The sequence below is a fragment of the Megascapheus bottae genome, chromosome 16 (assembly GCF_031878675.1).
Source record: "Megascapheus bottae isolate mThoBot1 chromosome 16, mThoBot2.hap1, whole genome shotgun sequence".
In the NCBI taxonomy this organism is placed as follows: domain Eukaryota; kingdom Metazoa; phylum Chordata; class Mammalia; order Rodentia; family Geomyidae; genus Megascapheus; species Megascapheus bottae.
The window spans coordinates 12,006,177-12,033,983 of record NC_143524.1 but is presented as its reverse complement, the minus strand read 5'-3'; the positions used below and the strand labels follow the sequence as shown (position 1 = coordinate 12,033,983).

General features: G+C 40.7%; 1 protein-coding gene across 2 annotated transcripts; it reads right to left on the bottom strand.

Annotated features, from left to right (window-relative positions):
* Window positions 1–442: 442 nt before the first annotated feature.
* Window positions 443–27,807, bottom strand: Fnbp4 (formin binding protein 4). Of its 2 annotated transcripts, XM_090347696.1 has the most exons (17): window positions 27,486–27,807; window positions 26,325–26,417; window positions 23,068–23,204; window positions 22,554–22,737; window positions 21,227–21,374; window positions 21,003–21,123; window positions 20,233–20,574; window positions 18,903–19,113; window positions 15,644–15,768; window positions 14,416–14,520; window positions 13,945–14,078; window positions 12,798–12,982; window positions 5,878–6,185; window positions 5,598–5,742; window positions 4,588–4,940; window positions 2,235–2,392; window positions 443–1,522 (listed from the first exon to the last, which is right to left on the bottom strand). In XM_090347696.1, exons 1-17 carry the CDS (start codon window positions 27,805–27,807, stop codon window positions 1,432–1,434), a joined length of 3,162 nt encoding a protein of 1,053 aa, XP_090203822.1. In that variant the 3' UTR covers window positions 443–1,431. The 2 variants fall into 2 exon arrangements, 1 of the variants encoding a protein (XP_090203822.1); XR_016538035.1 differs by lacking the exons at window positions 443–1,522; window positions 2,235–2,392; window positions 4,588–4,940; window positions 5,598–5,742; window positions 5,878–6,185 and adding an exon at window positions 13,530–13,632 and having other exon boundaries at window positions 12,896–12,982; window positions 27,486–27,775.

The window sequence follows — 27,807 nt, the reverse complement described above, 5'->3', positions numbered from 1 at the left end:
ACAAGTCAGTTATGACAAAAGCTTTGCTAGTTGATAACCTTATTTATTTGCATAAATTTACTCTAAGCAAGTAACAAAAGAATTTTATATACAAAACAGGTATCCCAATATTCACTATGGTAAACAATCTAACACATTAACATACATGACACTAGGTTAAAAAATTAATTATATGCATAGGAGTATATGGAAATAATTAAACGAATGTCTTTGGTTAATGATATACAACTATTGAGTATACATCAATTTTATAATCACAATTTTTATTCAAAAAGAAAAAAAAGCCTTTAAAGCACCTTTATGTTTTTCAAAATGCTAACCACATTACATCATTTCCAGGACTAAAGTAGGGCAAATTTTATAAATAGGGTATAAGCTCCAGAAACTGAGTACCACCCATCTGGTGCTACAGGCCTATTTTTTTACCCCTCCCTCCCGCCCAAGATACTGTTAGCTTTTTCTTTTGAGTAGAAAACAGCCATCAAGAATTGACATAAAGTAAGTCCTGGCTACGTATTTGTGGAGTAACAGCTTAAAGAGGAAAAGGATACCCAATTAGGAGTATAAAAAGACTTTTATTAGTGCATATATACATATTTACAAGGTCAGAAACTGGAGAAATACAAACAGCTTTCATACACAATTTGCTTTTCTTCAGTTTAAAGTGACGTTACCTGATTGTGATAGTACAGACAATGAACAATTTTCTAAATACTGGAATTTTATAGAAAATACATTCACACATAGGGAGGTAAATTTTAGAATACACAGTAACAGTGGAAACATAATACATAGTGGCTACTCTTACACTGCCACATACTTTTCACAGGGGAAATTTCTCAAATATCAAAGATTTTGTGGCTGCCATTCTGCCTCTATTTAAAACTTAAAATATTCCCACTAGTGTGTAAAATCCCGGAACATCTGAGAAAGATTTACTTCTGAGGCTGGCCATCAGTACAAAGTGTATTTATCACCTGACAGACCTCAGAATCTCTGGGCAGACTCAAGAGACAAAGAGATCCAAACAGAGTCAAATAAAAAGCTGCCTTCTTAAATGAACTTGTTCTGGAGTCGAAGTTAATGAAGTGTGTCAAAATGTGAACTAAATGAGCATCTAATGGGCAGGAAAATCCTTTACTTTTTGTCAACAAGAAACTTATGAAATGCCATGCTCACAAGCCACTTGTTCTTCAAGATTGACCGATACTAACACATTAAAATTGCCTGTGAGGGTAAAAGCAGCCAGGACAAAACAATGGTAATCGTCTCACCTTCAACATACAGAAAAATTACATTTCATGAATGGACAACCTGTGAGCATGTGCTCCTGCCCAAGAAATGTTCTCCCCATAACACTTATAATTTATGTGACAACAGTAAAACTGGTAAAGACAGAACACAAAACCAAATAATAATATAAAAATAACATTATGTGTTTGGAGCCATTTTCCTCCTTTTCAGTCTGGCTCGCCAGTCTTCAGGAAGGGCTTCAAAGTTAGCATTCCTTTCTGCCATGCCACTGTAAAAACAACACATATTACTTCACTAGAAAGAAAAAGAACAAAACTTTATAAAATTCTGAGCAAATTAAAAAGCTCTAACAGAAACTGAAAACCCTATTATACCTGTGTTCATGAAAATGTTTCAAATTTCCAGGCCAAGTATAGAGAGCATTCTGTATGCTATGGGTTACCATTTCTTTTTTTGCCAGTCTTGGGAACTCATGGCCTGGGCACTGTCCCTAAGCTTCTTTTCACTCCAGGCTAGCACTCTACCACTTGAGCTACAGCACTCGTACCAGCTGAGCTATGGAGGAATTAATTGGACCCAGAGCTTCACACATGCTAGGTAAGCACTCTACCACTAAGCCACTTTTCCAGTTCTCAGGTTACCATTTCAAGAATCGGACTGCTTTGCCAGGCATGGTAGCTCTTACCTGTAATCCTAGCTTCTCAGGAGGCTGAGATCATGGTTCAAAGCCAGCCCAGGCACTAAAGTCTGTGAGGCTCTGATCTCCAATTAACCACTAGAAAACCGGAAGTGGTGCTGTGGTTCAAGGGGTAGGGCAGCAGCCTTGAGCTGAAGAGCTCAGGGCCAGTGCCCAGGCCCAGAGTTCAAGCCTCATAACCGACAAAAAAGCAATCCCCCCCGGCCCCCCCCCAAAAAGAATAGGACTGCTTTAAGATGTCTACGACCACTACAAGCCTGTAATGTGATGGCTTGGTTTTTACCTGACCAGCTGCTGCTGTTTCCACTCTTCAATTCGTTTCTGTGCAGTTGATTCCCGATCTTCTTCACTAGAACTTGAGTTCTCTTCTTCATCTAACTCACGCTGGATGCTCTGCCACTTCTTTACCAAAGATGGCATTTTTGTTTTACTCTTCTTGGCCTATAGCAGAAGAAATCTTAATGTATAAAATAGGAACAGGCTCCTCCACACTGGAGAGAAGACCTTTCCCTGACTTAAAAAATTTGTGGGATTCATAAATGTGACTTTTGTTAAATCCATTCAGAAAAATTTTCTTAAAGCCTTCCTATCATACATTTATTTTATTCTCTGTAGTGCTGAGTATTGAACATAGGACTTTACTAATACGGGTCAAGTGGTCTCTAAATGGAAAAACCCACATTTATATATTGGTAATTTTTGTTACTATGTAGCCTAGACTGGCTTCAAACTTCAAACTCCTGCCTTGGCCTTCTAAGCATTGGGAATGACAGGTATAAATCACCATATCTGGCTCATGTATTGAAGCTATTTTTCTGTGGGCCATGAGGCTTCAACTTGGGGCCTGGGTGCTGTGCCTGAGCTCTTTTGCTCAAGGCTAGAGCTCTACCACTTTAAGCCACAGCACTACTTCTGATCTTCAGATGATAAGAATTTCACAGACTTTTCTGCCCAGGCTGGCTTTGAACTGTGATTCTCAGATCTCAGCCTCGAGTAGCTAGGATTATGGGTTTATAAGCAACCAGCTTCTGGCACATACTAAAAAGTTCAATTTGGTAAGATGTCAATATTACATAAGATAAATAAAAGGCAACCTGTAATCCTAATCACTATGAAAGCTTTAAGAGCCTTAAAATAATCCTTATGTTTGATACAGAAATGGAAAAGGTGACTAGTATTTCTATGGGATTGCAAGGAGTTTTGAATATCAAATATGAAAAAGTACAAAGCTGAAGGACTCATCAGTTTAAAAATCTGTAACTACAGTAATCCGTACAGTACTGACAAGGATCAGTATATAGATCAGCAAGCAGAATAAAATCTGAAGTCCAGCAGATTTTCAATAAGGATGCTAGAATTGTTCAATGAGGACAAGTATGACCTCTTGAAACCTCCAAACAACGGGTGCTGGATACCTATGCACACCAGAGTTGGGCAATCAAACCTCAGTATCCCTATTTTGAGGACTAGCAGTTCTTGAGTTCAAAGTCCAAAACTGCCCAAATAAAATACTAACACATGGTTAAGTGCACGAACTAGGAAAATAGTAAGTAAAGAAAGCCAGAAAAAAAAGAACACACATTGAATGAATTAACTTATATGAACTATCCAGAACAGAGAAAGCCAGAAGTATAAAGCAGATTGGGGCTCCTAAGGGACATAGGATAAGGGAGTGGCTGCATAGTGGGTATTCTTTTGTTTTGCTTGTAACTACACAGAGGTGGTAATGAACAATATGACTATTATCTACTTTTTTGGCCAGTCCTAGGGCCTAAAACTCGGTGCCTGGGCACTGTCCTTGAGCTTTCTCAGGGCTAGCACTCTATCTGTAAGTCACAGCACCACTTCTGGCTTTTTCTGGGTATGTGGTACCAAGGAACCAAACCCAGGGCTTTGGGCATGCTAGGCAAGCACTCTACCACTAAGCCACACTCCTGGCCATGATTATGAACAACTTTACTTGGCAGTACTAGGGTTTGAACTCAGGAGCTCACACTTGCTAGGCAGGTGCTCTACCACTTGAGTCATACCTCCTGCCTCAAAATCATTTTTGGCTATAAACATATTTACACAGATCTATGACATACAGACCCCCAGCTTAATTTTAATTATGTTCTAAAATTTAAGTGCCAGTGATTGTAGATAGACTCCTTTCTTGACTACTTGTTTGTTAAACATGACATTTGAAATATGATGTAAAAATCAATGCTAATAAATTCTTTAATAAAAAAAATCATTTTTGGGCCTGAGATCAGTACTTACAAACTCTGTACTTGATGTTTTTACTCACTGGTTAGTGCTCTACCAACTGAATCATGACTCTAAAGCCCCCAAAACCACTTTTACATGTAAAATGCTCAGCCACCTTGGCTGGGCATTGGTGGCTCATTTCTATAACCCTAGCTAGCTACTCAGAAGGCTGACTGAGAACTGAGGATCATGGTTTAAAGCCAGCCAGGGCACCAAAGTCTATTAGACTCTTCTCTCCAATTACTCATCAGAAAACTAGAAGTGGTGCTATGGCTCAAAATGGTGGAGCACTAACTAGCCTTGAGCTGAAGCGCTCAGTCAGGGACAAGCACCCAGAACCAAAGTTCAAGCCCCATGACTGACAATAAATTAAAAAAAAAATTCACCTTATCTTTTTTCCCTTTTTTCGTCTTCTCTGGTGGTGGCACTTTGGGAGCTGGTGGTGGTGGTGGTGGGGTAGGAGGGGGAGGGGGAGGAGGAGGAGGAGGTGGTTCTATAATGGCAGTGGCTGGCACAGTACCCCGGGTCTGGACTGATTGTAAGGAGGGAGTAGTTACTCCAATTGGGACAGAACATTCAGCATAGGTCATAATTGTAGATGCTGCTGCTAGTCCAAGGTAATTTGACTGTAGGTTCAATCCTCTGGCCTGATGACTCATTCCTGCAGCTGGATGGCCAACTGACATTGTTTGGGGTCCAATCCCTGTAGCCTGGTGTCCAATCACGGTGGCAGGGTGACCTAACACAGCAAACAAAGAAGAACATAGGAATTGTGGGCTAGAACAAGCAAAATCATTTCAATACACCTTTTTCTAAAAAAAGGAAATAGTGTATTTGCTAGTAACAAAATATTAGTTTCCAAGTATTTTAGCACTGAGGTATTGAAGCATCAAAATCACTGATGAATGCAAATGCATAGGAAAAAATTATGTATCAAACATTCCCTACCCTACCCCTTTCTGAGCTTTGTTGAAACATAGCTCCACTTTCAGCTTTTTGGTGATTAATTGGCAAGAACAGTCTCATAGACTTTCTTGCCTGTGCTAGCTTTGAATCATGACACTCAGATCTCAGCATCCTTGTGGAGAATATAGGCACGAGATACCAGAACCTGGCTCTCGACAAACTGCTTGAACTCAAGGCCTGGGCACTATTTCTGAGCTTCTTTTGCTCAAGGAAAGAGCTTTACCCTTTAAGACACAGTGCCACTTTCGGCCTTTTCTGTTTACTGAAGACTTGAACCCAAGACTTCATACAAGGTAGGCAAGCACTCTACCTCTAAACCACATTCCAAGCTCTTAACAGTGTTCTTTAAAACAGAAGAAATACCTATCAACAGTCTTAATGATCTTAAAAAAAAAAAAAATTAAAAGCATTTAGTTCTGGCAACACTTACCTGTAGTAAGAGCTGACTGGCTATAGAGAACTGGAGAACTACCAATAGTAGCTGATCTTTGAACCACTGCAGTACTAACTTCTGAGGCTTTCCTCTTTATTGCTTTAGTAGAAGGAGAACTAGAGACGGCAGAATCAACTGAACTCTGGAACACAAACAATGTGATTCAGTGGCTGATGGCCCTGGTCAAACATGTGCTTCCAAAGTAAAACATGCCACCAATCATGCACCATAACAATCAGCTACCATAACTATTCAGAATGCCATGGGAATTAATTACCTGGCTAGTTACAACCGTGGTTTGTGCTGAAGGTTTCAGAGGAGTATCCTCTTCTGTTCCTGGGGCAGGAGGTTCCTCACTTCCCTCATCCTCCATTTCTACCTCCTGGATCTCACCATCTTCTGCAGGAGGAGGTGGGGGTGGTGGGGGAGGAGGGGATTCTGGGGGTGGAGGTGGGGGTGGTGGCATTTCCAAGGGTAATGGAGGTTGAAGTACTGGCACATTTGACTGAAGGAGGGTCCAGAATGGAGTTAGTGGCATGAGTGATGAGGAAACTTGACCAGGAAAGGATTCTTTACAAAGAGAACCTATGAAAACAGACAGGACAGTCAGGGGAAAAGTAACACAAAAAGCTAATAGAGCAACAGTCAACTGGTCAGTGAAATAAACTTCAGTATCAACTTGAAGACAATGTGCACGGTAGTTTCAAAAAAGCAGTGACAAGCAAAAATCTAGCCCATGGCAACTACTCCACACTGATGCTACTCAAAGAGTAAACTAGCTGGAAAATGACACTATGGAAGAGTTTATAACACACAGCACTTTCCCAAGCCCTCAAAGTATTAGTCTTTTTCTCTGGGTGCATATTTATGGATAAATGAAGATTATCAATTTAACTCAATGGTAAATCTGGTCATCTGAATTTGTGGTCTGGAAATTTCTATTTTCAATGAGCGGGTAGTACAGCCACAGATAAGAATCAATTCTCTGGGATCCTTATATGTCTCAGAAGTGAAGAGGTAAGTAAGCCACATACATATGGAATAGTGACTCCACTTGTTTGCTGGAGTTGGATGAGTAGGGATGACATAGAGAAGTATTCGTTTAATATTTTCATCGTCATTTTGATAGTCTGGGTTACTAGGAGATTCCTGTTGTTTTAAGTCAGTGTCTTACACTTTGTGGCACAGGTTTGGTTTCAAACTCAATCTACTGCCTATGCTTCTCAAGCACTGAGATTACAGGAGCATGTTGCCACACCAATCTAGTTACCATTTCTAAAATTCCATTTGCAAGAAGCTACTGTTGATCCTGTTACAACTTCAAATATGTGAAAATTACAGTCACTTGGGAATCACAATAAGAGAAGAGAAGACAAGGGGTAAACTTTTTTTTTAATGATAAAGGGGAAATTCAGGAGATGCCTTCAAGGTAAACAAGATTTTTGAAAAAGACACCAGAAAATGGGCTAGCAGAGTGACAAGTGGCCAAGTGTCTGCCCCAAAGTTCAAGGCTTGGAAAATCCAAGCCTCAGAACCAACCCCAAAATAACAATTTAAAAAAAAAATCCTCTTTGGGCTATATTAGCCTTTTTGCTCATGGCTGGTGGTCTACCACACATAAGCCATATTTCCAATCTAGCATTTTGTTGCTTAATTGGAAGTAAGAGTCAGGCTGGCTTCAAGCCTCATCAACCCTCAGATCTTAACATCTTATGAGTGACAGAAGCCTGAGGGGGGTGGGAGGAAAGAATTTGAACATAAAAGATTTGAAATCACCACTGCAGAATAAAGCTTTCCTCCAATTTTACGAAAGGCACTGTTCCTATAATTTCTCTGCTGGGAAAAGCTTTTGTAAAGATTAGAGAAAATAGGATATACTTACTTGTAGCCTTCCCCATCCCTCTTTATCGTCAATAGGGAAGTTTCACAATATATGGGACATTAGAAATATATCCCAGCAATGTTGAGGGGATTTTCTCCCTAAAAATCATAGAATTTAGGAGTAGAAGAGACATGAGAAATTATCTAGTTTAACTTCCTTATTTCAAAGGTAATGGAACCCAGGCAGGAGCTGACTTTAGGTCACACAGCTGTAAGGCCAGGTCAGAGTTAGCTAGGTCTGACTGCTGGCCTAGCTAGTACTTTCCTATTTTACTAAAAAGCTATGGTGAGCTATCATGAATTCAAGAGCTTTAGAAATCACATTCAAATAACCTCAATTTTCATGGTGTAGACATGGTCAGTCAAAAGTGGGTAAGGGCTCCATTATAAAAGGCTCAAGAAAGCTATGGCAAGCTATCATGAATTCAAGAGCTTTAGAAATCACATTCCAATAACATCTATTTTCATGGTATAGATATGGTCAGTCAAAAGTGGGTAAGTGCTCCCTTATAAAAGGTTCTAGAACAAGATGAAAAGCTATTTTGTTCAAAATACAGTGCACACTTGCACCTGCCAAGATAAAATACAAAAAAGCCACTGGGCTCTATTATAGTAGCTTCACTAGTTCTGGATTAAATAGAAAATATATTATGTACAAAATTTATGAATTTGACTCATACTATTTTTGTATTTACTTTGAAACATTCCTTTTAACTGCTAAGAAAAAGGACACTAGAAAATTACCAGAAGATAAAGTAATTTTCCAGCCACAAGACTCCAAATGATTAATATTTTATATTTGTCAGTAATATTAATTTACATGTCAGTTTACAGACCAAGTCTGACCTTGGCTAGGAACCCTACTTTATAACGACATCAAAACCATCTAAAAATTAAGGTAATAAACACGGAAGATTAATAACTTAATTAAGAGCTAAACTTCCTCCTACTTAACTAGTCATAATATATGTGATTAACTATGTCTGATAATACTGGTAAGATTTTAAACTAAGGTATCATATCAATACATTTATGATAAAAATACTCTGCCATTCAGAGATATTCAAGGCAGTACAAGAGGTTCAGAGTTAATAAATTTAGATCTGCAGTGACTTAGCCAGAATTAAGTACATCTTTTTATTTATTTCTTTTGTTAGTTGTGGGACTTGAACTCTGGGCCCAAGTGCTGCCACTGAACTCTTCAAGGTTACTGCCCTACCCCTTGAGCTACAGTGCCACTGTGGTGGTTCTGGTGTTAAATGGAGATAAAGAGTCTCATAGATTTTAGTGCCCAGGCTAGTTTGAACGGTGATCCTCAGATCCCAGCCTCCTGAGTAGGACAGGCGTAACCATCACACCTGCTACATCTTTTTTTTTTTTAGGTCCAAGACTGAAACTCAAACTTAGTATCTGCCACTTTCACTCATGGGCTAACCCTCTACCAAGTGAACCACACTTCCAACCCATTAACTGTATCTTGTATAAACCAATGAGACTAACCTACTCTGGACAAATTTAGCTACAAGGTACATTTTTAAAGAATACCTGATCCCAAAGTAAATGTTATAAGCCAGCACTGAGACTAGACTTAAACTCAGGGCCTTGTTTTCTTGCTTGGCTTTCCTGCCCAAGGTTGGTGCTCTATAACTTGAGCCAGTAGGAGGAAATTTAGTCTTAGATAATTAAGTTATTAATTTTCAATGTTTATTACCTTGGTTTTGATGTACTGCTTAGTTTCCAGCCAAGAAATTTAACTGACCTACCTCCACTTCTGGCTTTTTGCTGATTTACTGGAGTAAATCAGAACTTTTCTGCCTGTGCTAGCCTCAAATTATAATACTCAGAACTTAGCCTTCTGAGTAGATAAGATTACAGTTGTGAACCACCAGTGCCTGGCCAAAAGGTATAGTTTAAACATTGATAATTTAATCTGTTTCAGGTAAATTTAACCTGTTGGGTAAAATTTTCCATGTGAAAGAACATTTGTTTAAGTATCACATAAAGCTTTTACTTATGTGCTAGAATTCTACAAGCTTAAAGAAAATAGGGTAGTGATATAAATTTTTATTCATTTCCCCCACCTGGTGCTGTTATAAGCACCCTTCCTTTATTTAACTACAAAGAGAAATAACTACACTTGAAGTCAGTTTTAATAATATGAAGAAAGTATACAAATATAATTCAAGACAAAAACAGTAGTTTAAGTGAGTCTGTATGATATATGCCTCCCAAATCCATTTATCTTCTCATCTTTATAGCGATTGTAAGGTGTTAAGTTCAAGCACTGAATCAAGAAAGAACAAACAAAATCTCAAGAAGTCATGGTTCATCAAAGAGTAATTTGTATCTTCTTTGCTTTTTTGTGGTTTTGAGGGTTATAAATCAGAGGCCTAAACATGCTAAGCACAAGATTTAATACTGAGGTACACCACTAGCCCCCAATTTTCCTTCTTCAAAGGTGACATCAGTCACTACTGAGTCAACAACGAGTATATACATATGATTTTACAGACTTTGAAGTTATTGATATTGTTTTAAAATTTCATAGACTTTTTACTGTAAAAGGTCTGGATTTTTTTTTCTTCCTGTTGGTTGTGAGGCTTGAACTCAGGGCAAAGCTCTTTTACACAAGGCTCTATCACTTTGAGCCACAGCACTACTTCTAGTTTTCTGACGGTTAATTGGAGATAGAGTCTTACCACCTTTCCTGCTTGGCCTGGTTTTGATCTCAGTCTCCTAAGTAGTAGGATTACAGTGTATGACCTACTAGGTGATCAGCTAAGATTTGGATTTTATTCAGACTCAAGTTGATCATGTTCCAGGGATTCTTAGGACACCCTGTTTTGTTGTAATCAGAAAAAAATGGCACTTAAATTTGCATTTAACAGCCAGCATCTAGCATGAGTCATAAACATAAGGAACATTTTTAGTATTAGTAACTACAGTATTCAATTTCAGAACATGAGCAAGGGAGATCACACAATAGACAGGAATGAAACTACGCAGGACCACAACCAATACTCTTCCACAACTATCACCTGTAGTTCATTATTTGTTAAACGGCAAATGGCAGAGGAAAAAACAAAACAAATCCCCAAGCTATTATCAGATATAACACCATTACTAGAAAAGTCTCATGGAAAGGTAAGTTTAAATATCCTGTAACTTGAGAAATACTTCTGAAATGAAGTAGAAAACTATTCTTGCTATTTTCTAAAATTATCAAAGGAATTTTATGGAGTTTTTAAGGTGACATTTTATTTAGGCTAAAGAAGTTAACAAAATCATGTAATATTACCAGAACCTTTTCTTCTGTGACCCAGAGTACCAAGTATTTATTGTCTTTTTTTTCTTCTTCTTGGTAGGGGCTTGAACTCAGCCTTGGCACTGTCCCTGAGTTCTGCTTAAGGCTAGCACTCTACCACTTTGAGCTACAGTTCTACTTTTGAGTTTTCAGTGGTTGGTTTTGAGATAAGAGTCTCATGGGGACTTTTCTATCCAAGCTGGCTTTGAAACGGGATTCTCAGATCTCAGCCTCTGAAGTAGCTAGGATTACAGGTGTGAGCCACCAGTGCCTGGCTATTTATTGGTTTATACAGGGCTTTTCTATGTGGCCTAGGCTGGCTTCAACCTATTGATTCTTCTTCTTCAGCCTTTCAAGTGCTGGGATTTCAGTCATGAATCATCATATGAGCTACTATCTGTTTAAGAGCAAAGGCTGCTAAGCATTGTCAAGCTCACGTCTCATTATTCCATTATTCACTTAACTGTCATTCCAAGGAAAATGATTAGCTCTCTGAAAACTATTTAGATCCTGAGAGCAATGGAAGAGGCATGAAAGCCTGTTTTTTTTTTTTTGAAGGATATCTTCCTTCTTAAATGTCACAATTCACCCTGTTATCTAATTGCTGTATATTGGAATATGATTTTTTTCTTTTTGGATGCTAGTTCTGGGGCTTGAACTCAAGACCTGAATGCTGTCCCTGAGCTTTTTTAGTGCTCTACTACTTGAGTCACTGCCACACTTCCCCAGCTCCATATTTTGATGATTAACAGGAGGTAAGAGTCTCATACGCTGGCTAGCCACCCGAGTAGCTAGCATTATAGTGTCCAACACTATTTTGCTAATTTTTTTTTTTTTTTGGCCAGTCCTGGGGTTTGAACCTGGGGCCTGGGCACTGTCCTTGGATACTTTTTGCTCAAGGCTAGCACCCTGCCACTTGAGCCACAGCACCACTTCCAGCCTTTTCTGAGTATATGGTATCGAGGAATTGAACCTAGGGCTTCATGCATTCTAGGAGAGCACTCTACCTCTAGGCTATGCTCCCAGCCCAAGATTGGCAGTCTTTAATTATTACTTCTCTGAAATTAGTACAAATTTCACAATATTTCTTCTATCATTTTGATTTGCACCAATAATACATTGGCCCCTCCCAAGAAATGTACTCTTTACCCAACTTATGTAATGAAAAGAAAAAGATTAATAGATGGAAAAATCGGTTATATCAAAAGACTAATATCAAAAGACTAATGTTCCACAATAATGTAAAAAAAAAAATCACCACATATATATTGACAGTTCAAAATATGGAATCTTTTTCATTCTTGTTTCTGGAGATTCACAGCTTTTTCAAAAATAGGATGTAGCTGGGCAAGGTAGCTCACGCCTGTAATCCTAGCTACAATGATGCCTAAAACATAAAAAAGTAGTGCTAGTTGGGTGATGGTGGCTCATGCCTGTAATCCTAACTACTCAGGAGGCTGAGATCTGAGGATTGCGGTTTGAAGCCAGATCAGGCAGGAAGCCTGTAATATTTCACTTCTAATAAACTACTCAGAGAAAAGGCAAGGAGTGATGCTCTAGCTCAAGTAGTAGAGCAGAAGCAGCTCCTGGACAGTGCCTAGCCTCTAAGTTCAAGTCCTAGGACTAGGAAAACAAACAAAAAACCCCCAAAAAGCAGTGCCCATAGCTCACAGTTTAAATTAGATTACTAATGATATGAATTACTGCCTCTGATCTAGGAGCTGGTGGCTCACACCTGTAATCCTAGTTAGTCAGGGGGCTAAGATCTGTGAATTGTAGTTTGAAATGAGCCTGGCAGAACAGTCCCTGTAGGATCCTTATTGCCGATTAACCTCTCAAAAACTGGAAGTGGATCTGTGGCTCAATGTTGAGTAAAAGGACTGACGAACAGTGCCCAGGTCTTGAGTTAAAGTTCCACAACTGACAAAAGCAAACAAGTAATACTATTCTAATTTCATGTCTTTTCTCTAAAAATCACTGTTGTCCAGCTAGTACAGAGTAAACTATCCCACCTGTGGAATTTTCAGAGGATTCTGTAGGATTTGAATCAGTGCCACTTTTGTCTTTCAAGGCTGATTTAGGAAGAGTCTGGTCTCTATTTTCTTGTGCTTGGCTTTCTTCCTCCTCCTCACCATCTGGGAATTCCCACTGAGACTCGCCCGACTGTTCGTTTACATAGAAATATCGTCTATGATCCCTAAATTACAAGAAAGAAAACACATGTTTTAAAATCCATTCTCCTACAAGGACACTTCCATCTGGTCCTGTCCCAGGACAAGCAGTCTGCTCTCACAGGGACGAACCTCTTCTTAGGGACTGCTATTCACAAAGGCAACAAAGAGCTTTGACAATTGAGGATGAAGAACCCAGGATAATTCAAAGCTATTTGCAGTGTCAGCAGCTCTGTGAATACAGCCCTGATCCCTCCTCTCCAACACATGACTTAGAAAACATGTTTTGTTTTTGTGCCAATGCATAACAGGGTTCCAAGTTTCATTAATGAAGGGATTCAATCGCCTAGAACACTAATTTCCCTTCCAAAGAAGAGAACAACGAAGTTTGTGAAAGGTGACTCTTCCCCTCTTGGACCGTGGAATTCACATTTCATATTCTTGATATCAAACACAGTGAAAGCTAAAGAGAGGGAGAGGATCTGGGAGCTGAAAAATAAAAGAGCAAAGATTTCAAATAATGAAAAAAAAATCAAGAAAAGTCAAATATAAAAAGAAATGTTTTCATCTGACCTGCTGGCAGAGGATAGTAATCTTGTTCTTCATTCACATCTTCATTCACGAAGTTTTCTTTAACTTCACCGAGGTTAATCAGGAGTAGTTGCTTCCAGAGGTCCTGTAAAGCGCACAGAGCTCTCGCATGCGCTTAACCCCCAAGCCCGCCCTACTCCGTGCAACACTCTGGAGAGTAAAAACCGGCTTCGTCCAATCTTGGAAAAAAATCCGTTACATGGAACACAAACATTGCTTTTTGTATCTCCAATGTGTGGCTGGCCAAACTCTGCTTGCGGTGCTTTGCCTGCCCAGCACCACTAACTGTAGCTGCTCACAGTCTCCAGACAGGCTGTCATGTCGTCAGATGGTGGTGATCACAAATCATGTCTGAGATGTCAAAGGTCAAAGGTGAAAAGGGGAGAAGAGTGCGTACCTGTCCCAGTGGCAGGACCAGCCTTTAGGAGTGGCGTTTATTTCATACTGTTTTAGTTGTTCTGCTGCATCCTGAAGTTTTCGTTTAAGGTAGTTTCCATTAAGTGCCCCTTCCCGCCAGTCTGCAATTCGAGTCTAGAATCAATGGAGAATTATCATCATTATCATCATCATCATCATCATCATCATCATCATCATCATCATCATCATCATCTCCAATAAACCACAAGAAAACCAGAAGTGCTGCTGTGACTCAAGGGTTTAAAGCCAACCCTGGCAGAAAAGTCTGAGACTCTATTTCCAATTATCTAGTAGCAAGCTCAAACCGCAAGTGTAGCTCAAATGACAGAATTCTAGTTGTGAACAAAAAGCCAACCGAGAGCCTCAATACCCTACGTTCAAGACCCCATACGAGCACAAAACAAATCCAAAAACTCATCTCAAGTACTTATAGCAATGATGAGTAAATTACCTCAGTCTGCAAGAGCAGCACATGAAAGTTGGAGATGGACTGTCTATTAATGCCTAGAAATTCAAATTTACTTGTCAGGGTATTTGCCAGTTCTCCGATCTGAAACTGTAATGCAAAAAAGAAAAAAAAAAGTAAACCACAGTATAATCAGAACTAGTCTTTCACTTAAATGTTTCGTACTAGAAATGAGATAACCTATTTAAAACATTTCCAAGTACCTACAGGATAAAACTAATTTATAGTAAATAATTCACAAAATAAAGTAGTAATAGTCAATAAGAATTAAATACTAATTAGTCACACTACAACATGTTCTGACACACATGGAGCTAACCAGCTGAAAATAGACTGTAAGTCAAAAAAAAAATGCAAGTATAAAAATGTGGTCTATAAGCCTGTGTATCAGCCTTGTGAAGGTAGGGACTCTTGATACATATTAAAGGAAATCTGGGGACACCACACAAGAACAGACAGGATGCAGGATTCACTCATGAGGTTCTGAGAACAGCAGAGTCCAGAAACAGAATGGCAGAAACTGGGGACTGGAAGTCAGAATTCAATGGGAACAGGTTTAGTAGGAAAGAATGAAAGAGTTCTGAAAAATTTATGGTGATGGTTGCACAATAATGTGAATATACACAATGCCTCTGAACTGGACTTAAAAGAGTGGTTAAGATGGCAAGATGTGTATTTCACAATTAAAAAAAATGTACTGGGAAAAATAAAAGAGCTAAGTGCCAGTGGCTCATGCTTATAATTCTAGGTAATTAGAAGACTGAGCTCTGAGGATAGAGGTTCAAAGTCATCCTAAGCAGCAAAGTCCTTGAGACTTTGATCTCCAACTAACCATCAAAAAACCTATTGGAATCACCTTTATAACAACACTAACAACAACAAACAACAAAACCAAGTGGCTCAAGTAGTAGAGTGAAGACAAGAGTACAAGGCCCCAATTTCAAGCCCTAGTACTAGCACAAATAAAGTATTTCACGGAGAACTTCACACTCACTTTGCTCTTTTCAGTATTTCCAAACTTTACAGAAGCCTTTTTTAAAGTTTAACTTCAAAGAAAGTACATGTTTATAATTTTCAGCCCCATGTAATTTTTAATATTTCAGCCTTAAATGACTTTTTCACCCAAAGGGATTAGTTTAGTAGGTTTACTACTTAGTAGTTAGTTTCATGATTAGATTTTTCAAAAATTTTGCAGGTTAATGAATTTACATACTTTTAAATCTTGTTCTTCTTCCACTTTTGGTGCTGCTTGTACTTTTATCTTCTCTGAAGTTTCTTCTGCATCTACCTCTTTGTCTGAATTTTCATCTATTTTTTCTGAATTTTCAGCACCAATCACTGTAAAAGAGAATGCGAAATTAAGCCCAAAGAATCAACACTTCGGGGCTAGAAGTTTGGCCTAGTGGTAGAGTGCTTGCCTAGCATGAACAAAGACCTAGTTCAATTCCTCAGTACCACATACATAGAAAAAGCTGGAAGTAGTATTGTGGGTCAAGTGGTAGAGGGCTAGCTTTCAGGAAAGCCCAATGACAGTGCTTAGGCCCTGAGTTCATGCCCCAGGACAAGGAAGTAAGGGAAGGAGGGAGAGAGGCAAGCCAACCAGCAGGTGCGATGGTTCACGCCTGTAATCTTGGCTACTTGGGAGGCTGAGATCTGAGGATTGTGGTTCAAAGCCAGCCTAGGCACTAAATAGTCTGTGAGCTTCTTATCGCCAATTAACCACTAGAAAACTGGAAGTGGTGACGTGGCTCAAGGGTTAGGGCAGTAGCCCTGTGCTTAAGAGCTCAGGGACAGCATCCAGGCACAGAGTTGAAGCCCCACAACAAAGAATACGACTACCACCACCAGCAACAAAAAAGAATCAATACATAGGGCTGGAGTGTGGCCTAGTGGTAGAGTGCTTGCCTAGCATGCACGAAGCCCTGGTACCATATTGCGCAAGTGGTAGAGCACTAGCCCTGAGAAAGCTTAAGGGCAGTGCTCAGACCCTGTCAGTGCCCAGGACAGGCTTAAAAAAAAAAAAAAAATCAACACATTATATCCCCATTGTAGCAGAGATATATAAAGGCGTAACCTCTCCTTTGCCTGATTTTACTTGTGTACACACACAGACATTTGTGGTAGGTAGAGTCCTAGTTTTGAGCAAAAGAGCTCTGGGACAGTGCCCAAGCCCTAAATTCAAGACTCAAGAACAAACAAATAAAAACAGCACCAGAAAAAAAGAAACAGGGTAGGTGTAGCTCATGCCTGTAATCCTAGCTACTCAGGAGGTTGAGATCTGAGGATCAAGGTTCAAAGCCAGCTGCAGCACAAAAGGACCTGAGAATCTTATCTTCAATTAATCTCTACAAAACAGGAAGTGGGGCTTGGCTCAAAGTATAGGGCGGTAGCCTTGAACTGAAGAGCCCAGGGAGAGCACCCAGGCCGAGTTCAAGCAGCATGACCCACAAAACAACAACGAAAATAACCCCCCCTCCCCCCAAAAAACAATAAGTAAATACTCTCTTCCTCTGGCTAACACTTTTACCACTTAAGTCATGCCTCCACTTCCAGAGTTTTTTGTTTTTTCCTTCATTGGTCAAGTCTTTCAGGTTCGTCTGCCCAGGCTGGCTTTGAACTGAGCTATCCAGATCTGTCTTTTGAGTAGGCAGGATTACAGGTAAAAGCAATTTTTACCCAACACGAACATTAATTTCAAGCCACTCAATTTCCTTTCTGAATTGGTTAAAAGCTCTAGAGGAGAAGTCAGTGGCGGCGGCTCACATTTAAATTCCATTCAGAAGCAAAGACTGTGGTTTGAAGCAAATCAAGGCAGGAAATTAAGAAACCCTCACCTCAACTGATTAAGCCAGTTGTGCTGGAATAAGCTGGTGCATCCTAGCTATAGGGAGGCTGACCAGTTTGAGGCTGGCCCAGGACTGCACAGGTGTTACTGTAACTAAAACTGAAAATGTGCTACAAGTATTATTAAAATAATGTCAAAATAACAAACTAGTGGCTCACGCCTGTAATTCTAGCTATTCAGGAGGCTGATATCTGAGGATTGTTGTTTGAAGTCAGCCGGGACAGGAAAGTCTGTAAGACACTAACTCCAATAAACTTCTCAGAAAAAACTAGAAGTGGCAGAAAAAACTAGAAGTGGCACTGTCAGTCACACGGTACAGCATTAGCCTTGAGCAAAAGAAGCTCAAGGATAGTGCCCAGGCCCAGGGGGTGAAAAAAATTATGGACAATCTTGATGGGTACCATAGCCTATGTCCATAGTCCTAGCTACTTCGAATCACTTAAGCCACAATTTCTTTTTTTTTTTTTTGCCAGTCCTGGGCTTGAGCTAAGGGCCTGAGCACTGTTCTTGGGACTTTCTCAAGGCTAGAGCTCTACCACCTGAGCCTCAGCACCACTTCCGGCTTTTTTCTATGTATGTGGTACCGAGGAATCGAAACCGGGTCTTCATGCATGCTAGGCAAACACTTTAACCACTAGGCCAAACTCCTGGCCCCTTAAGCCACAATTTCTATCTATAACAGTGTGAGGCAACTTAGCCAAGGCTCCCTATCTCTTTTTATTTTGTGTGGTTGACACAGTACATATATACCTCAGGCTGGCCTCTTCCTTAATCTCTCAAGTGCAGACATTCATCTGCTGCCATACTGGGCATCTATATGATCAAAAATTGACACAAAAAAAGTCTTCATTTAAGACTTTATTTCCTCTATTATTTTTAAGCTAGAACCTTAAGAAAATACCATTGAAGTGCACTGTAAAAATGTTTGTTTTTGCAATTGCTAGAAAAGTGGTATCTCTTGAACCACATGCTCAAGTCAGTCTTTTTGCTGTAGTGATTTTTTCAGTCTTGCATTTTTGCCATAATTTGTATGCTTTCTGTGTAGCTGAGACTATAAGATACTACCATAGCTAGCTAATTCTACATGGCCTAACTTTGTTCTCCAGTCTGACCTGGAATTGTGACCCACATCTCTGCAGGGCCAATATACTATACCCACTTGGTACTGAAAATTGTTCTTTCCTGTCAGTTGAGGGGCTTAAACTCTGGGCTTGGGAGCTGTCCCTGACTCTTTAACTCAAAGCTATCACTCTACCACTTGAGCCACAGCACCACTTCTGGTTTTCTGGTGGTTAAATGGAAGTAACAGTCTCACAGACTTCTGTGTCCTGGTTGGCTTCAAACCACGATCCTCAGATCTCAGCCTCTTGAACAGCTACAATTACAAGCATGAGATACTGGCGCCTGGCTTTAAAATCTTACTAGGTTCAAAACCAAAATCATAATAAACCTCCCTGATTTTGCTGAAGGGAAGCATGAGTATCCCTTTTCATTACTCAGCATTAAAGCCAATGTGGACCAGATATGCAGCTCAGTGGTAAAGATCTGGCCTAAGATACACAAAGGTCTGGGTTTAATTCACATCACTAACCCCCGCTCCTCCTGCAGGAAGTAAAGCATATTTTACCAGCTTCTCCATTTTCTGGAGTCTCTTGTCCAGTTTTACTAGAACTCCGACTGGTGGACTCGGGACTTGTGGCTCGAACAAACATCTTCCATTTTCCTCTTTTGGACATAAGTCTACGCATTCCTTCCTGAGAGGCTGGCTGGCTGCTATCAGAACGTGGACTAGACCCTGACACACTGCCATCTCCTTCCTCCAAGGCTCGCAATTCTGCCTAGAAAGAACACAACAATAAAGTTAATGTCACTAACTTTAGTTCTAGACAGCCACAAATATACAAATCTTCCGACCTACACAATGGGAAGAGCTTAATGTAGCCAGTCCTTCTTTATAACTTTAGTCCTTTTATGCTTATTTGGTGCCAGTCTTGGATCTTGAATATAGGACCTGGGCGCTGTCCCTGAGTTGTTCTGCTCAAGGCTAGCACTTCACCACTTCAGCCACGGCTCTACATCTGACTTTTGGTGGTTAGAGATAAGAGTCTCAGGGACTTTTCCTGCCCAGGCTGGTGTTGAACCTCATTCCTCAGATCTACAGGAGATCCTACATCTCCTGAGTAGGTGTAATTACAGGTGTGAGCCACTGGCACTTGGCTACTTTAGTTCTGAATTGGAGAGAAGCTTCAGATCATACAATCCGACTATCATACAATACTTATTTTTTGATTTACACTGGGATCTTTCAGCAGTAGCATATGCAACCATCCCAAGGCGGAAAAAACAATGGCAGAAAATAGGCAAAAACCACCTTCTCAATGAATTCAAGCCCCAATACCAACACATGCAAAAAGCTAAGCAAAAGCTTGAGGATGAGTTCAAGTCCCAGTAGAAGGTGCACACAGATGCATGCGTTGCACACACACCTACACATGTGGAAACTTAACACTAAAATTCCTCCAGCATAACTAATGTAGTATTAAAAAAAAAAAAGAGCTCAGTAGGGCATGACTATAACCTCAGCAACAGGAGGTTAAAGCACAGTTATGTAGTCATTTATTATCAATTATATAAAGCTAAGATGCAAAAACACTCCAACTCTATAGTTAAGATCTTTTTTTTTGGTCCGTCATGGAACAAAATATCTGAAGCCTGGATGTTATCCCTGAGCTCTTCAGTTCAAGACTACCGCCCTACCCCTTGAGCCACAGCCCTTCTTGTTTTCTACTGCTTAACTGGATGTTAAGAGTCATTCTTTAGTGCCAGACTGGCTTTGAACTGCGATTCTCAGATCTCAGCCACCTAAATAGCTAGGATTACAGGTGTGAGCCACTAGCAGTTGGCTAGTATGACAATATTAAGAGGAAAAAATGCACTTTAAATCTTCAAAAACTTACTTTTTTCCTTTCCAAAACTAGCTCCAGCTCGAGGGTATCTTGTTCTTCCTCCTCCTCACTCTCCCCAGACTGAACAACACTGCAAACATCTTCCTGAGAAGGATCTTCTATACTGTCCATTAGAGCTTCTTTTGGCTTTACTGTGGTCACTGTTTCTTCTTCTGCTGTACTTGTTTCTTTCACTTCTGAAACTGGCTCTGCTTCTTTACAGATTACTTTTCTTCGCCATCGCTCTTCCTCCTCTTTTATTCCCTCAGGCAATAAAGGGGCAAGCAATGATGCTGCCACTCCTTTCCTCTCCTCCTCATTGTTAGAGAGAGCTTGAATTGCTTCATTTACTTCCTACAAAGAATGAAATCATTCAGGATCAACTGTCAACAAAATCTCCCCCAGTCATATACTACATTATCCATACTAATTTTACTTTTAGTCACTGAATACTTACAAAATTCATTTAAACTTAACAAACTCTTACAAACACAGAAAGGAAATGTCAGTAAAAGCCGTCGTTGAATTACAATCAGTTCTCAGTGGGACTAATATGTATCATTTCCTATTCTCACAAAGTCAAAGATAGATTAGTAGGAAGCAGAGGCAGATTTTAAGTGAGATTAGCATTTTTGTCATCTCAACATATGACTTGTTAAGGTGTGCTTCGAAGGAGATTGTACTTCTATGATGGAAATGTTCAATAATATTAAAAAATACGAGCTGCTCCAAAACTCGACATTTATATTTAAATACCAAATGCCCTACAATAAAACACTAACCTTTTTAACTTCTCGTTTGGCTACGACAGGTACATTTTTACTACTGGAAACAGAAATTGTTTTCTCTTTTGTATATATATCTGTATTCATCACAAAACTAGTTTCAGCACCTGTTATAGAACTGGAAAAAATGATAACATTTAGCAGGAGAAATAGAAGGCAAATATCTTTAGCACAATGTAAGACTAACATTTATCTATGTATTTTCTTCAAGTCTGCTTTACCTGGGCTGGTAATGTTGTAATCCCTGTACCTGGGTGGCAAGATACTGGGGTAATTCCCAAGTTACTTCATTTGTTTGTGTGTTCCAATAGTAATAGCATCCTGTGTTCTCATCCCAGACTTCTTGCCAATCTCCCATCTCAATTCCAACTACAAGAAAATAAAACAATCTTTATACAAAACCCTCAACAGTTTAGGTGTTTATTCTACAGCCATGGCAATCTAACAGAAAGAAGGCTTCTGAAACTCAAGAATAATAGAAACATTCATGGTTTTTACTCACTAGCTTCATTACTCATGAACTACAGTAACAAAAAGAACCTTCAGACATTGTCAAATTTTTGCTGGAAGACAGGCGACTCCTTACTCCAACTGAGAACAACCAGCCTAACACTCTTGCTCTTACTTGGCTTTCCTGCTCAAGCCTGACATTCAACACTTGAGCCAAGTTTCAAGTCTGGCATTCTGCTAGTTAACCGGAGAGGTAAGAGTCTTGCAGACTTTTCTGCCCTAACTAGTTTCAAACCACAATCCTTGGAAGTCTGAGCCTCCCAAGTAGTTAGATCTTAGTATCCTGAGCAGCCAGGATTACAGGTGTAAGTGACAGCTCCAACTCGGCCTGGGAGCTGTCCCTGAGCTCTTTAGGTCAAGGCTACCACCTACCCCTTGAGCCACAAGGGCCACTTCCAGTTGGCTAATTAACTGGAGATGAAAGATTCACGGACTTTAGTGCCTGGACTGTCTTGGAAAGCTTGAGAATCTTCTATCTTCAATTAACCAGCAAAAAGCTGAAAGTAGAGCTGTGGCTGAAATGGTTGGGCACTCGCCTTGAGCTGAGAAGCTTAGGGATAGTGCTCAGTCTCACTCATAACTGGGCGTAGCAGTGCACACTTGTAATCCCAGCTACTCAGGAGGCAGGGATTTGGGAGAACTATAATTTGAGGCTAGCCAGAGAAAAAGCTAGCAAGATTCCCTGATCTCAACAAATGCCTCGGTAATTCTAACTACTAGGAGGCACATGTTGGAAGTATCCAAGTTTGTGGTTGCCACAGGCAAACACACAAGATCCTATCTGAAAAAATAAGCAAAAAAGGAGTCAAGGGAATAACTAGCAAGCCTGAAGGTCCCTGAGTTCAGACTTCAATATCAGCATCCTCTCTTCCAAAAAAGTAAGTTATAGTCTACAGGTTCTTAAAGATTGCTATCATACTCACCATCTTACAGCAGTTACACCTAGACCAGAATTCTTACCTTATTAATGTCAAGATTTTAAGAATCTTTACCTTGGGGTTGCACTTAAAAGATTTTTAAACAAGGTACCATACTCACCTCCTGCAAGTGAACACTGAGTATCATACTGCCACTCTGTTGTTTGGGTCGAGTCTGTTCCATTTGATGTAGTGGAGGAAAGGGCAGATGATACTTCCTTTGGCTCTGGTCGAGGTGGAGTTGGAAGTGGAGCAGAAGTTCCCTCAGGAACTGCAGGCTGAGGGGCTGTTATAGCATCAATCTCCTACAGAATGCAAAGAGTGACAAAGGCATTAATGATAGGAAAACCCAAAACTTGCAAACAAGCAATTATTTATGTTAGGCCCACAATTCTAAGCTACTCAGTTTCAACTCTTCTTTCAATTACACAAGTTTCCCAAGACTTTGCGTTCTTCTTTTTTCTCTTTACTAGAAGCTTTACAAAAGGGAAAGAAAGAGAAGGATGAAAAGAAGACAGGAAGAAACATAAGGGGAGGAAGAGAGACACTGAGATTGACAAGCACAACAACCATTTGAGATTCAGGCTGCAAAGTGGTTTCAACAACTGAAAAACCCAAACAGAAGTACCACTAACCGCTAGGAAGTTGGCCAGTGTACTGTCAATATCAGTTGACTGGTTTCCATTTGCCTCTCTGGGTTGTGCTGGTTTTTCAGAAGCATCACTCTCATCATCATCACTGTCTGCATAAGCACCAAGTAAACATAAGCCGCCTACAAGCAAAAAGGAAAATCTTAGTAACAGTGCTGAATGCCCTAAGACATACCTAAGAAAATACAGATAACCTGGCTCCTTAGCCAAAGAGTTTACATTGTGTTTACTTATTGATTAGAGTTAAAAGTAGTAAACACTACACTGGGTTTACGGATGTAATGGTAAAACACAAGGCCTTCAATTCCAAAGACATGCTAAGAAAAGTCACTAAACCATCAAAGGCATTAGTTATACAATACACTTAAGACTGCATATAGCTACTTGACATCTTCCCCCAAACTCACAATCAGTGAACCATACTTTCTCAAAAGACCACAAGAGTTTGCTGATTAAAATGTCCATTTCAGGAGTAACAGGATGATTTGTGGTTAAACCCCACTGTGGAAGAAAAATTCCAGAATAGAAGGAAACTAACAGTTAATACATATACACCAAATAAAGGCACATTTAAGTCCATTAAACAAAACCTTACAAGCAATGCTCTAAGAGTGCCCCAGCACAAAAACAGTGAGAGACCTTAAAACTCTACTCTTAACAATAGATATAGGCCACTCAAGCAAAGATTCAACAAAAAAACAACAGAACCAAATGACATTAAACACAATGGACTTGACAAGACATCTACCCACTTTATCCAGCAGTTGCAAAATACGCATTTTTTTCAGCAGCTCATGATCATACTTCAGGACAGGAAAAGGGAATGCCCTGGGATGTAAATAATCTGGTAACACATCAGGGCAGACACATGTTGGCTGTGCATGGCCATCTGCCTATATTAAAATTTTTGTACTGCCTGTGAATGACATAAGTATCCAAATGTCTGTTGGCACTGGTTTGAGGACATAAAATCTTAGCAAATATAAGAAAACTGAAATAACTCCAGGTATTCTGCCAAGTCACAGTAAAGTTAAACTAAAACTCATCAGCAACCACTAGAGAAAATGTCCAAACACATTAAGACTAAACAACACACTGCTGAATGACTAGTGGGTTACTAAAGAAATGTGTGGTTATTAGATCCAAACAGCACAAGAGCGAGGATTCAAAAGTTGCATACCCAATGCTATGGACATGGTACTGGAAATATAAACACAATTACATAGTCATATAGACATAATGTTTTATTACATAGATTATTATGTATCTATGACATACAAACCCTCAGCCTAATTTTAATTATGTTCTAAAATCTAAGTGCCAGTGATTGTATATAGAGATTCCCTCCTTGAGTACTTCTTTGTTAAACACGTCATTTGAAATACGATGTAAAAAATCATTGTTAATAAATTCTTTAATAAAAAAAAGAAATAATGGGGAGATAAAAAAGTTCTTGGGAGATAGGTGGTGGTGGTGGCTTACACCTATAATTCTAGTTACTTAGAAGGTTGAGATCTGAAGTTCCTGGTTTAGAAACCAGCTCAGGTAGAAAAATGTGAGAAACACTATCTCCAATTAACCAAAAGCTGGCAGTGGAGACGTGGCTCAGGCACAGGCAAAAAATAAAAATAAAAATCGTAGAATTAAAAAAAAAAGCAAGGCATACCAGAACCTCTAGGATAAAGCAAAGGCAGTGCTAAAAGGAAAATTTATAGCTGAGTACTTATGTGGGGGCGGGGTGGGGGGGGAGGAAACCCACAACGGCCTAAAGATGCACCTCAAACTTCTAGAAAACAAGCTAAACCCAAAATTAGCAGATAGAAGTAATAAAAATCAGGACAGTAATTAATGAAGACTTTAAAAAATGTACAAAAAATTAATAAAAGAAACATTAGTTCTCTGAAAACCAAGTAAGATTGCAAAACTCCTAGTTAATATACCTATGAAGAAGAAATGAAAATAAAACTGGAGATGAAGTAAGTGTTTATCATCAGGTGCTGGTGGCTAATTCTATCTACCCAGGAGTCTATGATCTAGGGATCGCAGTTCAAAACCAGTCCAGGTAGAAAAGTCCATGAAACCCTTACCTCCAATTAACCACCAAAAAGCAGAAAGTAGAGCTGTTGCTCAGTAGTGGCTGGGGGAGGTCAAGGGGGATGGAGTGGGGGGTGGAGGGGGGGGGGGCCTGGGGAGGGCTCAAGGGCAGCATCTAGGCTTTGAATTCAAGCCCTAGGACCAGCAAAGCACTCTCTTACTCTAAGTAGGAAAAGCTGGACACTAGTGGTTGGTGACTTTAATCCTGTCCCCTCAGTAGGATTTTTGTTGCCAGCCAGGGCAACAAAGGCCCCAGGACTCTTCCAATTAAACATCAAAAAGCCAGGAAGTGGAGCTGTGGTTCAAGTGATAGAGCACCATTCTTGAGGAAAAAAAGGAAGCAATAGCACTAGGCCCCGAGTTCAAGCTCCAGACTGGCACAAAAAATAAAATGCCAAGTATGTATAAAGGACTAAAAAGCATTAGCAAAAGTTAGAGGGATTAAGAAAAAGAAAAAATAGTAGTAAAGGTCGTTTTTGGCACAGGAAAAAAAATGTCTTGCATGGAGTGTGTATACCAGCAAGCCCTCACAAACAAAGATACTGATTGACTTATATAGAGTGCTGGAGAGCTTTGTGCATACTAGGCAAGCACTCTGCCTAGGCAGTATAATACTAGCCCCTGGAAGATTTTTTTGGTCCATCATCAGGCTTGAACGCTGGGCCTGGGTGCAATCCCTGAGCTCTTGAGCTCAAGGCCTTGTCTTTTTTTTTTTCTTCATATATTTTTTATTGTAATTAATAGAAGGGTTACATGATATTTGCCAGATAGATGGTGCATTAATTCCCATACATTGATACCCTTTCACATGTCTTGGTCCCCATTTCCCTACCCCCCCCCCCCCACAAGGCCTTGTCTCTTTGAGCCACAGTGCCACTTCTGAATTTCTGGTGGTTAACTGGGCAAAAGAGTCCCATGGGACTTTTGTGCCCAGGCTGACTTTGAACTATGATCCTTATTAGCTCTCAGCCTCTGTAGTAGCTAGGATTACAGGTGTGAGTCATGGAAGCCCAGCATAAATTACATTTTATGGAAGAAATAAATTACTAAAACGGAAGCATCCCACAAAGCATTCTGTTTGAAATCCTACTTAACAAAAGGTATTCTAGAAAAGACGCAAAAGAAATGAAAAAAACGCGTATCTATACCTGTTGCTCTAACAGCGGTGGGTCTGGCGGTCATGACTGGTTTGGGAGGATTTGGAACAACCTTGGGAACCTCCACCACCATTTCTTGTTCATCTAGATTTTAAAAACCAACAGAAGAAAACTGCAGTCACACGGTGGACCGAAGAAAACATGGGAAGCCACAAATTGATCCTGTCTGACCTTTCAGATTTTATCAACTTTAAAACAAGATGCATCACTGACCCCGTGGGGGAGGAGGGAGGAACAAGCGGAGCCAGAACCTTCTATTTCTTTAGTGACTTCGACAGTAATAGGACTACAAATGAAATGCTTCCAACTAACCGCACGCGTGCACGTGCACACACACACTTGCTTCCTGAATGCACCTGTTTTCTTAAAACCTGAAATGGTGGCCGATTCCCCAGTACCTACCCTTGTGCATGCAGCACCGTACTAAATTTTAATCTACACAAGTACCTGAAAACCCATAGGCTCCACACTTCTTCAATCATCTGGAGGATGCCCGACAGGATCCGGGACGTGTGTATTTCTATGTGCTTACGCTTTGTCTATTTTTTTTTTTCCTGCCAGTTGTGGAGCTTGAACTCAGGGCCTGAGCACTGTCCTTGGGCTTTTCTCAAGGCTAGAGCTCTACCACTTGAGCCACAGCACCACTTCCAGCTTTTTTTTTTTTGTTTTGTATGTATGTAGTACGGAGGAATCGAACCCGGATCTTTGTGCAGACTAGGCATGCACTCTACCACTAGGCCAAACTCCCGGCTCCATAGTGTTTTTTTGTTTAACTCTCGACTAAACAATGTCTGAATTTCAGCAAAAAAAGCAATCAAGCAGGTGGCAAGGCCAGACCGCAGGGCTACAAGTCTCGCACGTGGACGATACTCCGTTTTCCGGAGCGACAGCGATGTTCAGAAGCCTCGGAGGCTTCATCTCCAGTGGGTTCCGAAAGCTCCCGGGATTGCCCCGCACCCGCCAGGGCGCCTCTGGGTGGGTCCCGGCCCTCCGCCCCCTCCGCGCGGCCCAGAGGCCCTGGGCCGCAGGCCTCGCCAGTCCAGGAATCTCATCCTCTTTGGGCCCGGTGAGGCGCCCGAGGCCTAGGCCGGAAGCCCCGCGCTCGAGTTTCGGACATCCCAACTAGGGGCAGGGGGCCCCGCGCGCCCTCACCTTCTGAAGGCGGGTCGTCTGGGGCCGCGGCGGCAGGCACCGAGGGCGACGTCGTGGTGGGGGTCGGGGTCGGGGTCGCCGCCGCCACAGGAGCTGACTGGCTGGGCGGCGCCGCAGTAGAGTCCGGCTCCGTGTCGGGTTCCAGCTCCAGGTCTCGGCCCGGCGTGCTGCTACGAGGGCCTGGCGGAGAGAGCTGCAGGATGGGCCTGCGGCCGGGTACCGCCCGGGACTTCTTCCCCATCGCGAGCCCAAGCGCGAGCAGCAAGCGGCGGAAACCAAGAGGGGCGGGCGCCTGACGCCGAGGTACGTAATCAATATTCAT

Excerpts from the sequence above, each read along its gene's own strand:
- Fnbp4 (XM_090347696.1), bottom strand. The coding sequence starts at position 27,807 with ATGAATATTGATTACGTACCTCGGCGTCAGGCGCCCGCCCCTCTTGGT. Across the intron at positions 14,079-14,415 it reads TGCTGCTCTTGCAGACTGAG|ACTCGAATTGCAGACTGGCG; the intron begins GTAATTTACTCA and ends CATTGATTCTAG. Across the intron at positions 12,983-13,944 it reads TGGTCCTGCCACTGGGACAG|GGATCATAGACGATATTTCT; the intron begins GTACGCACTCTT and ends CTTGTAATTTAG.